Source organism: Rhagoletis pomonella, unplaced genomic scaffold (assembly GCF_013731165.1).
Source record: "Rhagoletis pomonella isolate Grant_MI unplaced genomic scaffold, Rhpom_1.0 Rhpom_scaffold_00004, whole genome shotgun sequence".
Lineage (NCBI taxonomy): Eukaryota > Metazoa > Arthropoda > Insecta > Diptera > Tephritidae > Rhagoletis > Rhagoletis pomonella.
The window spans coordinates 3942970-3956437 of record NW_023458558.1 but is presented as its reverse complement, the minus strand read 5'-3'; the positions used below and the strand labels follow the sequence as shown (position 1 = coordinate 3956437).

General features: G+C 36.3%; 2 protein-coding genes across 5 annotated transcripts in view; one reads left to right on the top strand and one right to left on the bottom strand.

The window, feature by feature from the left end:
* Positions 1–1551: 1551 nt before the first annotated feature.
* Positions 1552–13468, top strand: part of LOC118736909 (transcription factor IIIB 90 kDa subunit-like) — an 82174-nt gene continuing 70257 nt past the window's right edge. The window contains exons 1-2 of the mRNA XM_036467041.1: positions 1552–2326; positions 2397–2501. Coding sequence (XP_036322934.1) covers positions 1885–2326; positions 2397–2501 — 547 coding nt within the window. The 5' untranslated portion in view covers positions 1552–1884. The remainder of the gene's footprint in view (positions 2327–2396; positions 2502–13468) is intronic.
* LOC118736820 (BTB/POZ domain-containing protein 6-B) overlaps positions 3911–13468 on the bottom strand; it is a 17795-nt gene continuing 8237 nt past the window's right edge. Inside the window, exons 1-6 of one of the 4 annotated variants that reach the window (XM_036466875.1) lie at positions 8960–9408; positions 6939–7478; positions 6701–6848; positions 6409–6625; positions 5859–6316; positions 3911–5799 (exon numbers count right to left, since the gene is read on the bottom strand). In XM_036466875.1, coding sequence (XP_036322768.1) covers positions 5262–5799; positions 5859–6316; positions 6409–6625; positions 6701–6848; positions 6939–7478; positions 8960–9050 — 1992 coding nt within the window. In that variant the 5' untranslated portion in view covers positions 9051–9408 and the 3' untranslated portion in view covers positions 3911–5261. Of the gene's footprint in view, positions 5800–5858; positions 6317–6408; positions 6626–6700; positions 6852–6938; positions 7479–8959; positions 9409–13468 lie in introns of those variants that run through there. The other 3 variants (XM_036466874.1, XM_036466871.1, XM_036466872.1) reach the window with 3 other exon arrangements.

The following is a 13468-nucleotide window of genomic DNA, read 5'->3' as shown; positions in this document are numbered from 1 at the left end:
TCTTTCACTCGTCTGAGCATACGAGACAGTTTCAGCAAATGTTGGCTTTGGATTCGCATACGTCTGTCGCTCTCTCTGGATTTCCACCGATTCGAGGTGATCACCAGATGCGTCTCCAACTGCCAAGTGAGCCAACCCCTCAATCTGCTTGGTAGCGATCCTCTAGCTCCTTCTGGTAAATTTGCTTCCTAAGCTCGCTACTGCAACGCCTTTCCACAGGACCCATCAATTCATCATAATTGTCTCTTTCACACTGGGTAACAGTTTGCAAGATTTCCGCTGCATGTCCTTTTAACGCAACAAACAGCGCAGCGGACTTATCCTCCATGCTCCATTTGTTTGCTGTAGCTATTTTTTAGAACTGGAGCTTAAAGACTTGGAAAGGGATCGTGCCGTCAAAGGACGAAGTTTTTACCTTGGGAGCGTACGTAGAAGTAGCTGGACGATTCATCTGTTGAAGACGACCTTCCAACTCGTCCACTTGTGCCTCGAATTTATTCTGTCTCTCTTCAGTTTTATCCTGTTTCTCCTCGATTATCTCTGGTCTCTCCTTAAGTAACGCATTATTCTTGGCCAAGATCAGCTAGAGTAGCGTGATGCGTGTATCCTTCCAGCTGTGATGACAACTGCACCGAAATCTGTGAGAACATTTCCGACATATGCTTGAAACACAATACTGGCGAACGGCAAACTTCGCCGAAATGGGCGATGCTGTCGTTCAGCGTTCGCCCTGCTTTTTCGCCTTCTTAAACAGAATTAGAGCGGTAGCGAAAACAGCTGATACAATTTGGTCGCCTTTATAGTTTGGGTGGCCATCTTTAGAAAAAAACTAAACCATATTTAGAAATGATAACAAATATAAATATAAAACAAACAGAGATCATAAATTGTTTTATTTTAAGCCAGATTTAAAAAATCCACAACTCTATTTTTCAAAAACAAGAATAATTCCTGTTTATGTTGTTTTCTTCTAAAACTTTGAAAGCAAAAAAGAAATAGGCCACCTTTAAACGTACAGCTGTCATCGCGCAACAGGGCGAAATAAATAAATCAATCGCCATGAAGCGCTGCCATGCGAACTTCACATTTCGCTGTTGGCTGTATTCGATTTCATATGCTTGCGGGTGTTCTAATTTTGTGAGCGCGAATTTCGCTATAGTGAGTTCACCGTTTGCCGGCGTTGTGTTTCAGCTATTATGCGAAGAAATTGCAGACAATATCATGCTCCTATCCATACTCGTAGATGAACTAGGAGCCTTTTCTTCAATCTGTGTAGATATCTACTGGACATCCTTGTGAATTTCAGTGCATTTAAAGCTTTAGAGGCACACGATATATATCGAAATCGGCAAAAAAGTAACGGTTTGCTGATGCGTCCCCTTCCCTTCGCTACCTCATGAATTGATGTGACAGCGGCAGCACTGATCAAAACTGATTACTTCTTTGCAAGATAACCGCATCTTATCACTGCCAATACCAAGTAGCAAATGCAACATTGGGCGCGGATCACCGGTAAACAATGCCCACAACAACAAATGCTCACAACAATTCCCCATAATGTTTTGACAATTTGCTTCCTTCATTTCAACGAATTTTTTTTATACAATTGCCTGCTGTTTAATTGGGAGAACTGTAGAAAATTTGAAAAAAAAAACAAAAAATTGCTACAATATGCGCATCTAATTAATCAAAGTGCCACCACACTCAAAAATCTACCTAGCATATACATAGAAGCAATCGCCAACAGCTGATTAAATGCCGCATACTGCCTCCAAGCTTTAAACAAATTTTCCAAAACATTGAAAACAAAACTTTACTCCATTTTAAAACAAACCATTGCTTAAATTACTTAAACATCAGATTATATATTAATTAGGCAACAAAATGTCTTCCGGTTTGAAGTGTCGCAATTGTGGTTCAACCGATATCGAAGAGGACAATGCACGTGGCGATGCTGTCTGTACGAACTGCGGTTCCGTCCTAGAAGATTCATTGATCGTTTCGGAGATACAGTTCGAAGAAGTTGGACGTGGTGCAGCGGCAATCGGGCAGTTTGTGTCCGCGGAGTCTACTGGAGGTGCCACGAATTATGGCTATGGCAAATTTCAAGTAGGTTCCGGTACGGAGTCGCGTGAAGTTACAATCAAAAAAGCCAAAAAGGAAATCACACATTTGTGTCAGCAATTGCAATTAACGCAGCATTACATTGATACAGCATTGAATTTCTTCAAAATGGCATTGGCACGTCACTTGACGCGTGGCCGCAAGAGTACCCATATTTATGCCGCTTGTGTGTATATCACATGCCGTACGGAGGGCACATCACGTAAGTGAATTAAGTGTAAGGTATTTAAAAAAGGATTATGAATGATACATGTTTGTTTTTCTAAATATAGATCTGCTCATTGACATCAGCGATGTCCAACAAATCTGCTCATACGAATTGGGTCGTACTTATTTAAAGCTATCAAATGCCTTGTGCATTAACATTCCCTCTGTCGGTGAGTGAATAGAACATTATTATTGTCTTCAATAATTGTATTATAACATTTATTTTTTGCAAATCACCTATGCATATACAATGTACATTGTACATATACAATTCATGCTTCAGGAAATTATTAGGAGTTCTTTAAAATTCACGAGATTCAGTTTTTGAAAACCTTCCAAAAACCCATAAGTTCAGATGCAGACCTGTCTAATTAGTATCGATATGAGTCTTGTTGGAATTCTTTTTAGCTCAAATGCAAAGTGGGCTTTACGTTTTCACTGCCCTGCTACTAAGCATGCATACAATTTCACATCAAAAGCAGTAGTTTATTCTTCTGAATCTTTATTGCTGCAAATTTGTATATTATTCTGGTATATGTAGTTGATGTAGCGGTCCTGATGTAGGTTTCCTTCCTCAATCGTTTTTATTCTCTTTTTACAATTCCGGGCATGTGATATATGTCCATCTCCATTCCATTGTCAGCGACTATCAGATTTCAAAATATGTGGAAGTACGACGATAGCTTATTGGTTGGTGTAGTGGAGGATGGCTTCACAAGCGGTATATACGCGAATTTCTCGAGGCAGCTGAAGCTCTTCGTCTGATTTGTGTATTTTGCGAGACTGTAGAGATGATGCTTGTCTATCGGTGAATACTGTCTATGTTCTGTCTGCTCGTAGAAGTGTTTTTTAGCATCAAGATTCATAAGCATTCACAGGCTTTTGTTTTCCCGAAGATTACGTGAATTTCCGCGTTATGCTTCTCCAAAGTATATACATATATATTGTGACATGTCGGCTAAAAGACGAGGCGCCACTAGTGATTTCCACCCTTTGTTGTTGTTGTTGTTGTAGCGGCATACAAGTTCCCGAAAGGGTTTTTGGGGAGTGATGCCGGAGTGACAGTCCTTGGCCAGATATAAATACGGGTCGTTCCGGTTACGTAGACCCGACTGTCGTCGGAACGATTTCCACCCTTTCGTCGGGCTTGGCAGGTTTGTTAACCAATCTTTACTTACACCAGGTTTAAGTTGCAGGTATTCAAGTGCTGTACCCACTTTTTTCGCTAATTCAATTAGTCGATTCTCGAAGCTGGGATCACTGATATGGCTATCCCCGGGATCGGCTCGGCGTAGATTACTACTCTCACTTGCTAGTATAGCAACCTCAGCCAGAGCATTAGGACCGAGTTCAACGAGTCTACGGAAAATTATGAAGCGTGCTCCCGCTGCAGTTGGTAGGAGGAGACAGGCAAATTCATTATTGTAGCTAAAATACCCACCCATAACACCCTCGATTTAACTTTAGTCAAAATCCAGCTTTAACTCCATTTCCATATTATTAAAATTATATACATCTTATATTTTTTAATAAAACTGGTCTCTTTAACCCCCGAATAAGAAAGTCTTCTCAAAAGTAATTCAAAAATCCAAGATCTTTATTATATAAATACAAAGCTTCAAGAGATAATATAAAAAGAACACCTTTAAATAGAATTTGATAGCAAAAAGCATAACTTATATTAAAATAAATTGCAGAAAAAGGCACCTAAGTATTGCCTTTGATGTAGGCGAATGCCAGTTCTAATCCAACATTTGTGCATTGTTTGAGTTTTTGCATTAACTCCTTGCTGACCATTTAAATTTAAATCTCAAACGCAACACAAACACTTGTACCTAAAAACTAAAAACAAAGCAATGCAAAAACTGTCTGTAAAAAATAATCCAGCGTAAATGCAAGGTGTTAAATGACGAAAATGCAATTCATTTCCATTGATAGCAGACCTTTAAAGAACATTAAATATTCCAATATCGATACAGTGATTATATTATATTTATATACGTGTCAAATAGACGTAAGACAAACGCTAAAATGCTACGAGATTGCTAATTGTGGATTCGACTATGTGTGGCATTTGTATTTGCATTAATAATGAAACGCTTAATTGCTTGCAAACTAAACTCATACTATATTAATGTCTTTTCGCAAAATGTTCAAATATTTTTTAATGTTTTCAAGTACGAAGTATGCATATGAATACTTCTCTTCCTTTCGAGTATATGAAAAAACTACTGAAAAAAGTACTAACATGCTTTGTAATGTGTTTATTTATATAGTTGTATATGTGTCAATATGCATTCAAACCTTTTAATATTTCTCACCCTACTAATTTCTTATTTGGCCTGAATGTTGTTCAGGATTTAATAAATACTAGATAAATACGTAACTTTGTAGTAAATTTCTTTCTTTTCTCGATCATGTCAAATGTATGAATGTACATATGTAAGTAGGTATGTAATTTGCAATTGCTTGTTCGTTTACTATGTTCCGCAGGTTATTGTATTAATTTCAATCCAAAATACTACATTCTACAAGTCTTTGTAAGTGTGTTTTAGTGTTTTTTAATATGCCTTTAGAATCTGTTTTACCAAATTTGATTGCCTTTTTGTGTTTTTACTCCTCATTCCGAATTTCATTCAATTATGTTGTCTGAATGTTAATCAGCTTACGTCATTCATTTGATTTTAACTTAAACGTAAAGTAAGTGTTTATACATGCTTTGATTTGTTTAATGTACATATTTGTAAATATTGCCTGTATTTATTTATTTGGTTGTCCATTCGCTGACTTCTTTCTAAGAACTACATATTAATCCATTTCAGTTTTAACACTAAATTTCACAATGAAAAACCATAGGTTGCAATTATTTGTTCTCCTCAAGCTTCTCATAAGAGTTCCAATTCATCGTCCTTGCAATACTCCACTATTTCTCATGCGCTCAGTGCACCACTGCCGCTGCCACCAACTTCGCTGCTGGCACTACCCAATAAGTCATCACAATTTACGTGTAGACCGCCGCCATTCGATACGCCACCACTGCCGCTACTGCCAGCACCAATTGGTGTAGCACACAGCGAATTAGTAGGTGAATTTAAACCAGTAACAATTGTCGGCCCATAGAATATCAGTTCAGGTATTTGACCACCCTGCACTCCAGTGCCGTTTGTGCTCTCCGATGAGCATTGGAACTGGAATGTTACATTACCCATGCACACTTCGGACATGCCCTCCTGACCGAAAAAGCTCAACTCATTGCCATCAAGTATCACGGAGGCGGTGTAGTAGCACTCTGGTTCAATCTGTATGGGATTCTCAAAGAACACATGGAATGTGTTGCTTGAGCCATCAGAGAAGAATTTCGTGTCATTTTCGGCGAGGGTGCGTCCGAGGCGTTTTAATTCGATTTTTACATTATAATTAGCAGCACCGGTTGAGGAACCATACAGACCGAAACCAACAATAAAAATTCTAAATAAAAATGTGCATAAATAAGCTGTGATTTAACTCCGATAGCAATATGTACATACCTGCGATCCACTGAAAACTGTATTGAATCACAACGCCCGCGATAACGCCATTGGTTCGAGCGATAAGCGCATGACTGAAAACGGTGACAAACTTGTGTTTTCAGACCGGCACGTGCACGTGTAGGGAAACTTAAATGCGGTTTAGATTGTGCGGTAAAATGCAAAAATATATCAATAGTCTCTTGTGATGTGAGTATACCCGTTTGGGCGACGCCATTTGCAAACTCCTCCAAAGTCATGGTTGGTATGCGTATTAAATGCAATGCTTGTCCCAACATGTTGCGTTTATTCTGTGGTGTGACATCAATGCCCATTTTTTGACAAGCATTCAGAGCCCAATTGAGCGCTGCCTCAAAGAGATGGATCTCCTTGCAGTTTAGCGTCTCACGCGACAATATCGATTCGAACGTTTTTAGATCGATGTCGACAAAGTCTTCCGATTTAATCGCCATTTCGGCCTGCATAAAAACAAAATGTATGTTAAACACGGCTCAAAAAATTTACTTCGCATAGATAAAACAAAATCAGCATATTTAATTAGTTAACTCACTTGTGCATCGATTACTTCCCAGCATCGCTGCATCAACTCGGGCTCTTCGAATAGACGCGATTGACTGAGAAGTAGACAGGCGTTTTTTGCCGTCAATTTGACTTCTAAATAATTGACGCATGCGCGTGCTAAATGTGGCACAATATATTTTTTGGCCGCATATAACGTAGCCAAAATGTTATCAGGTTCCAATTGAATCTCATCACAATATAGGTATCTAGTTAAAAACATCAACGAATATCTTTCTTAGTAAGGAAACCATTTTCGATCTTATATTTCTACAATGCCCAACCTTAACAGCGTTAAAAACGCAGATGGCTCCACATCAGGCACTTTAATTTCCTGCTTGTTTTCGGCCAACCCACCATAAAACATAGCGTAGAACACCGAACTGCCCGTAGCCAGGATATACTTGTGCGCCGGTATAGTTTGTACGCAATCTGCTAATATAAAAATTTTAAAAGCACATATAAACTTCTGAGACATACAAACGTATGCACAATATATGCATTTGATTAATAGCAACATACCAAATTCCCCTCCAACAACAAATTTTACATCCGACATTAGCTCATTGTTGAACATAGCAGCATTCCGTTCGAGCACCGTCGCTTTTGTGGCCTGCCAGTTCGGATCAGCCGTATCGACCGCATTCGCAGTTGAATTGTTTGACTGGTTAGCTGCACCAGCATTACATACATACGAACCACTGCCACTACCACCGCCGCTGCTACTGGTGCTACCGCCAGCTGTACCACCCGACGAGCTTGACGGCAAGCAGAAGAGCGCCGAACTACTAATAGCACCCGGCGATGCAAGTGGCGACGAGGGTGCGCTGATGGGTTGTGTTATTTGTATATTATGTTCACCGCCGCCAGTTGCAATACCGCCGCTACCGCTTGTAGGGCCACCAGCACTGCTGGCACCACCACCACCACCTGCTGCTGCACCGGCGCCTACTCCAACCATGGCACTACGTTGTTGTTGCTGTTGTTGTTGATGGTGATTGTTTGCCGAATTGTTGTGTGGCGGTGATAAGAGTAGACCATTACCATTGTTTAGCGTTTCCACTGTAACGATAACATTTGCAAACAAAGATGTGTTAAGCATAGATAAGCTAACGTGAACCATAGATAAAACACGAGTACGTTTACTTTTTAATTTAGTCGCGTCGGTCCGAAATATTCTTCGAAAATCGAAATTCCCTCTAGCCATTTTGTTGTACGCAGCTCTTTTGTTTGTGTTTTTGCTCATTATCAAGGGAAAAGTCTTACTTTACTAGCACTACTACTAATATAAAATATATATTTTGTATATTCATTTAAACAATGATTCGTTCTATATCGTGTTCTGACGTATCCGAGTTACTATTATTGTTTGACGATTTTGTCTCAAGTGATTTCAATTTTATACACATGTGTGGTGAAAATTTAGCAGCCGCTTATCAGTAGTTGCGGAAAATTTGTGGTTTTTCGTTTCATTTCTGACTAGCAATATTTACATATACCAAAGTTGCTTAAAATACATGCAACATATGTATGTACGTAGGTAAATATGTACTGCCATGTAATACTTTATTATCAGGTAAGTACATATATGACTTACAAAAAAGGAATAACAGCTAAAGTCGGCAGATTGATTTTAGTATAATGTAACCATTACAACGGATGCTTGTAAACTTTGTCCTGCATTTTAATAAACGTATTGGCGAACGAACCAAGTAAATACAATTTTGAGTTAGGTATGCAAAAGGCATCTGTCTGTATGTAGTTTTAAAATTAAATATAAACAGCCTTATCACGAATTTTATTTTCCCGAACCAGTTCACTTTTCGCTTTGGTTTCCATTTACTATGAGCGGATGACAACTTTCGGGTGATTTTTTTTTCGGACGAAACTCGGGATAAGGCAGACTGTGTATTTTTCGGGAGAATCTCGGGATAAGACAGAAATAGTGGGGATATTTTTTGCATTAGGATAAATGCAGATCCTGTAAGGCAAATATGTTCGAGTCCGATTTAAATAAAATTGAATGTATTCAATCGAAACTCTGACCAAAAAGGAGAAACTGCAATCCATCGCAAGTAAATAATGACGAAAGGGGTGACAACTACATATGGGTACTAATGTATGGGCATAGTTCGGATCAGATCCTAATGTGGGCACTCAACTGCCTTGGGGAAAAATGCTACACCTAAAAATGAGTCCCTTAAACAAAGTTTTACTGAATTTTCTCGTAGTCTCACAGTACTCAAATGAACCCAGTTAAATATATGTGTGTACATACGTACATACAAGCTACAATTAAGTTGACCGTCTGAATCTACATAATCAAAACACTAAAAATTATTGTTAAAGTTTTTAAAAGCCATGTTACATTACCTTATCGCTAAAAGTATAAAGGAATCCAAAAACAAAAAATCAATAAAAATGCCACTGGAGTTACTTCGGCTGCATTTTATGAATTGGTATGTAAAAATATTTTGCTTGTTTCATATTTATGGCAATGTTTCTTCACACATGCAGCTTGCTATGCACTAGCACCTACATACCATTTATCCATGCATTCATTTGTGAATGCGACATCGCCTCCTGGTTCCGCTTGTTAATAGACTTCAGCGAAAGTCTATTGTTGTTTGCCATTGAAATAAGCGCAGCACTCAAGGACTTTTCAGGGTTTGAATATTGTAGATGGGGGCCAAAAGTATACACAAAAAGTTCGAAAAAGTTTCGCAAATATTTACTAGAACCGTTTAAGCACCAACAAATGTCTTTCTGGCATATCAATTCACAACGGCCCAGTCTTTTCTTCCTTTTTTCAAAAATTTTCCAATTAAAATTTCATTTAACTACACTTTTTTCATTAACTTTGTACATTTCTGCCATTTTCAATTCACTTGTTTTCTTTTTTGTTGAGCGAAATGACAATTGGGGCTTCTGCAATGCTGCCACTTCTTCGGGTGATGCTTGTAGCGCTTGGCTTGGTTTTCGAACTGCTTTTGTTTACAACTTCTCAAATATTTTTCTGTATTTATCGCTGTTGTGTACAAATATAATAAACATGCTGCTGCTACTTAGATTATGTAGTAAAAAATGTTTAAATGTACAGAAAATTCTTGATTTCATTTAGTTTTTTGTTTGCATAATTAGTGTGGCAACTCGGGATGCACCATTTTGTCTTCGAGTGCTAGAGCGCAGGTGCAAGAGCGTGACAGCACTACATTGCATTAACAGGGTTGCACGGCGCTGAGAAACAAATGCTTGGATAATTCTAACCGCAAATATGGCATAAGTAGGAAATTGTTAGATTTAAGAAAATATATAAAGAAAATGCTTGTACATTTTCTGCCGTACAATTCTATTCGTTATGTTTTTATCATGATCCCTACTACTTCAAACTTGCACTTTACTATAATGGAATGGGCTACAAAACTGTATACTCAAAGGCCCGTAGATATAGAAAAGTTTAAAAAAGGTTTTAACGATTAAATTGTGTTTTATAACAATCACTATATTTATTATGTCATAGTCAACTTTTAACTCCTCATTAGGAGATGATTTTAAAATGTTAAAACATGGTTTTAAGTTTTGCTAAGTTTTGTTTTGCGGTTAAAGTAGTAATCTCTTGTATCACCCTGGTTCGGCCCCAATCCAAGCGATTCTTTGTAGTGTTTTTTATTTTTTGGTTTAATTATAAACACTAATTTATTTTTTGTTTTATGGTATTTCACATAATTATTTGAAGGTACTAAAAATTCTAAGAGTATAATTTTAATTAAAAAGTGCAAAACAACTATACAGTACAATCAAAAAAAGTAAAAGTAATAAATAACGGCAAAAAAAAATGTTTGCTTGATTCGATTCCTAAAAAAGAGAAATAAAGCCCATTGGTGTTATTTCCATTTCGAAGGGGAAATAGCGCCCACCAATAAAAGGCAATAGAACCCGCGGGCTTTATTTCCTGTGAAGGGGAATATGTAGATAAAGAAAATGGAAAATATAAAAGTAAAAACAAAGATAAATATAAAGAAATAGATGAGGATGAGGATACCGATAAAAGTAAAGATGAAGGTAGAGGAAGTAAGATTAAAATAAAGAAGGTAATTAATAGAGAGAAGTACATATGTAGATAGACACAGAGACACAATCTGGGAATTTTTTTTTACTTTAGAGATTTTCGGGATTCTCGGGACTTATCGATATTTTTGTCGCTGTTGTTATCGATATTTTTATTGATTATTTATAGATTTTGTTATCGATGTTTTTATCGATTTTCTAATTGATTTTTGTTTTAGGTTTTTTATAGATTATTTGTCGGTTTTGTTATCGATTTTCTAATCGATTTTGCTACCAATATTACGAATTTTGCTATCGTAATTTTTATCGAAATTGTCATCGATTATGCTATCGATTTCGTAATCGGTTTTTTGATCGATTTTGTTATCGATTATTTATCAATTTTGTTATTGATATTTTTATTTATATAAAAAAATAACTAAAAGAAAATAACAAAAACAAAAAAAAACTACCGGCAGTGGGATTTGAACTCACTCAGATCACTTGCGACATTCATCCAGATTAACGCGGTCGTCTGCCTATTTGAGTGTCTTTTACAATAAATGTTTACGAAATCATCGGTTCGAAATAGGATTCATGATTACACTACTCAACAAATTTTCAAGTTATATTTTTGTCTCAGATAAGACTACACAACGGAAAAATTTAGATTATTTTTTCAAACAGTCATTTTAGGCTTAAAATTGTTGCTCTTTTTCCTTATTGCATATGAAAAAGCTTTTGTAAAATGCATAGCGAAAGCATATTCAAATGATTTTTTTAATTGTTTATTGTCCAGTCGTTTCCGCGATATAGTTGTTTGAAAAAGACGTTCCTGTTTTTAAATGCCCGTTACTTTTTTAATGAAATTTTTATTTTTCCAAAAAACACGTTCTGATCGACTTGAAAATGTTTAGGCCAAATGCGGTAATGGCATTTAATTTTTAAACTAATGGAAAGCTAATAAATTTTGTCCCACTCAACGCATTCATCAAAAAGAAAAAAATACTACATCGTAGAGAAAGAATGGCTGGATAAAAAAATATAAAAGAAAATCAGGGCGGCCTTTGCAAATTAGTACTATAGCATGAACAAACTAATAAGATCACGCAATCGGAAAATAATGAAAAAAGTTAATTTCTGAGCGTTTTTGACATCTGCCTAAAAATGAAAGCAAACAAAGATTATATTGGTATTTATTAAAAAATATAAAAAGTGAAACTTGATGACAATAAGCAAAAAAAGTTCGTAAAATATGGTTTTAATGATTGAGAGTGTTTTACAATCGCATATTATCGGCGCCACCGGTGCACCGGTCGATTTTTCAATGCCAATGTTCTGACCACAAATGTGCACCCACTTTTCAAGCAAATTTACGCCTCTTGGCAAATCAAACAGATGCACAAACTTGTTCCAATCACAAAGTACTTCATATTATATCATAAATTTGTAATAAATCAAAATTTATAATTTGGGGTGTTCACAGTTCGTTCCAAATAGTGTCTCAAAATGTAGACGTCTACATTTTAAGACGTTTTCTAACCGGTGTTGTTGTTTCCCATACAAAATTGGAAAACGACGCCGTCTACATTTTGTCACACTCAAAGGTATGTTTTTTACGCGTCTACATTTTGCAACCTCGCAGCAGGGTTGCATTATGGCAATACTAATCACACTTTTTTTATTTATTGGGCACGTTTTCTGTGTTTGCATTTAATTTGAGCGCAATTTCTGACGAAAAGAAACAAATCAAGGAAAAGAAATAACAAATATAACGAATTGGTAATTAAGTTAAATAATTACAATTTTTCAGAAACAAAATCGAAAGGCGATATATAAAAAATGCACGCAAGGAAGAAATGTCTGGCAACACCAGCAAAGTTTTCAGACGATTTTGCGACGACTGCTAGAAAGGGGTGCTCACAGTTTGATGCTAAATATGTCTCAAAATGTAGACGTCTACATTTTCAGACACAATTTGGAACGAACTGTGAACACCCCAATTGAAATCGCTGCAGAAAACTCATAAAATCGCTAAAATATCACTACGAAGAGGTAGAAGACGATGTAAACAAAACCAAAAAACATCAAAAACGCTACGAAAACTTTTTCTGAAAATCGATTACAAATACAACGATGGCGGATTACGTGATCTGTAGTCATTGGTTCATGGTACTATAGCATAAAAAATAAAAACTTAAATTAAATCTTCTATTTAACATAATAGATTACGAAAAACATTGGAGATGCAAAAGCCAATTGGGCTGGAATGCACAATACACTAGGCAACAAATGAAAGCGTACACCTTTTTGCTATGAAAATTATTTTCATGAAAAATTTTTTGCATTAATCATTTATGAAAATATACTTCATTCTATAATACAAATCATGCAATTCAAAGTTTCACACTATATTTATGTAAAGTTCAAAAAAAAGTCAAAAACTTCAAACTCATCAAAATTTTCAACTTTGTAGCCAGAATTTCTAGAAAATTTTCGAGTGTGCAATTCTGCAGCTCATTCAATCTTAGTGTAAGTTTCAACCGGCGTAAAAATCGTGTTGATTTTTGAGATTTTTTTTAGACTTTGCGTATTTTTTATGTATATAAGAAGTGTAATTTACAAAAACTGGCTTTGATTTTTTGAAATTTTGTTGCTAATGGTCTCCGGCATTTTATTTGATAAGAAATTCATGCGTATGTGAAAAAAACCGCAAAAATCCGTCACAAAAACTCAGTGCGTGTAGTTCCTACGCGCGGAAGAAGTGAAACTTAATAGAGGAAATTCCAGAAAGAAAGAAATGTGCGATATACATACACATGTACTTATTTTCTAATATACATATATAATTTCATCTTCATCTTCATCTTCATCTTCATCTTCATCTTCATCTTCATCTTCATCTTCTTCTTCATCTTCATCTTCACCTTTATCTTCACCTTTATCTTTATCTTTAATTTCATCTTCATCTTCATCTTCATCTTCATCTTCATCTTCATCTTCAT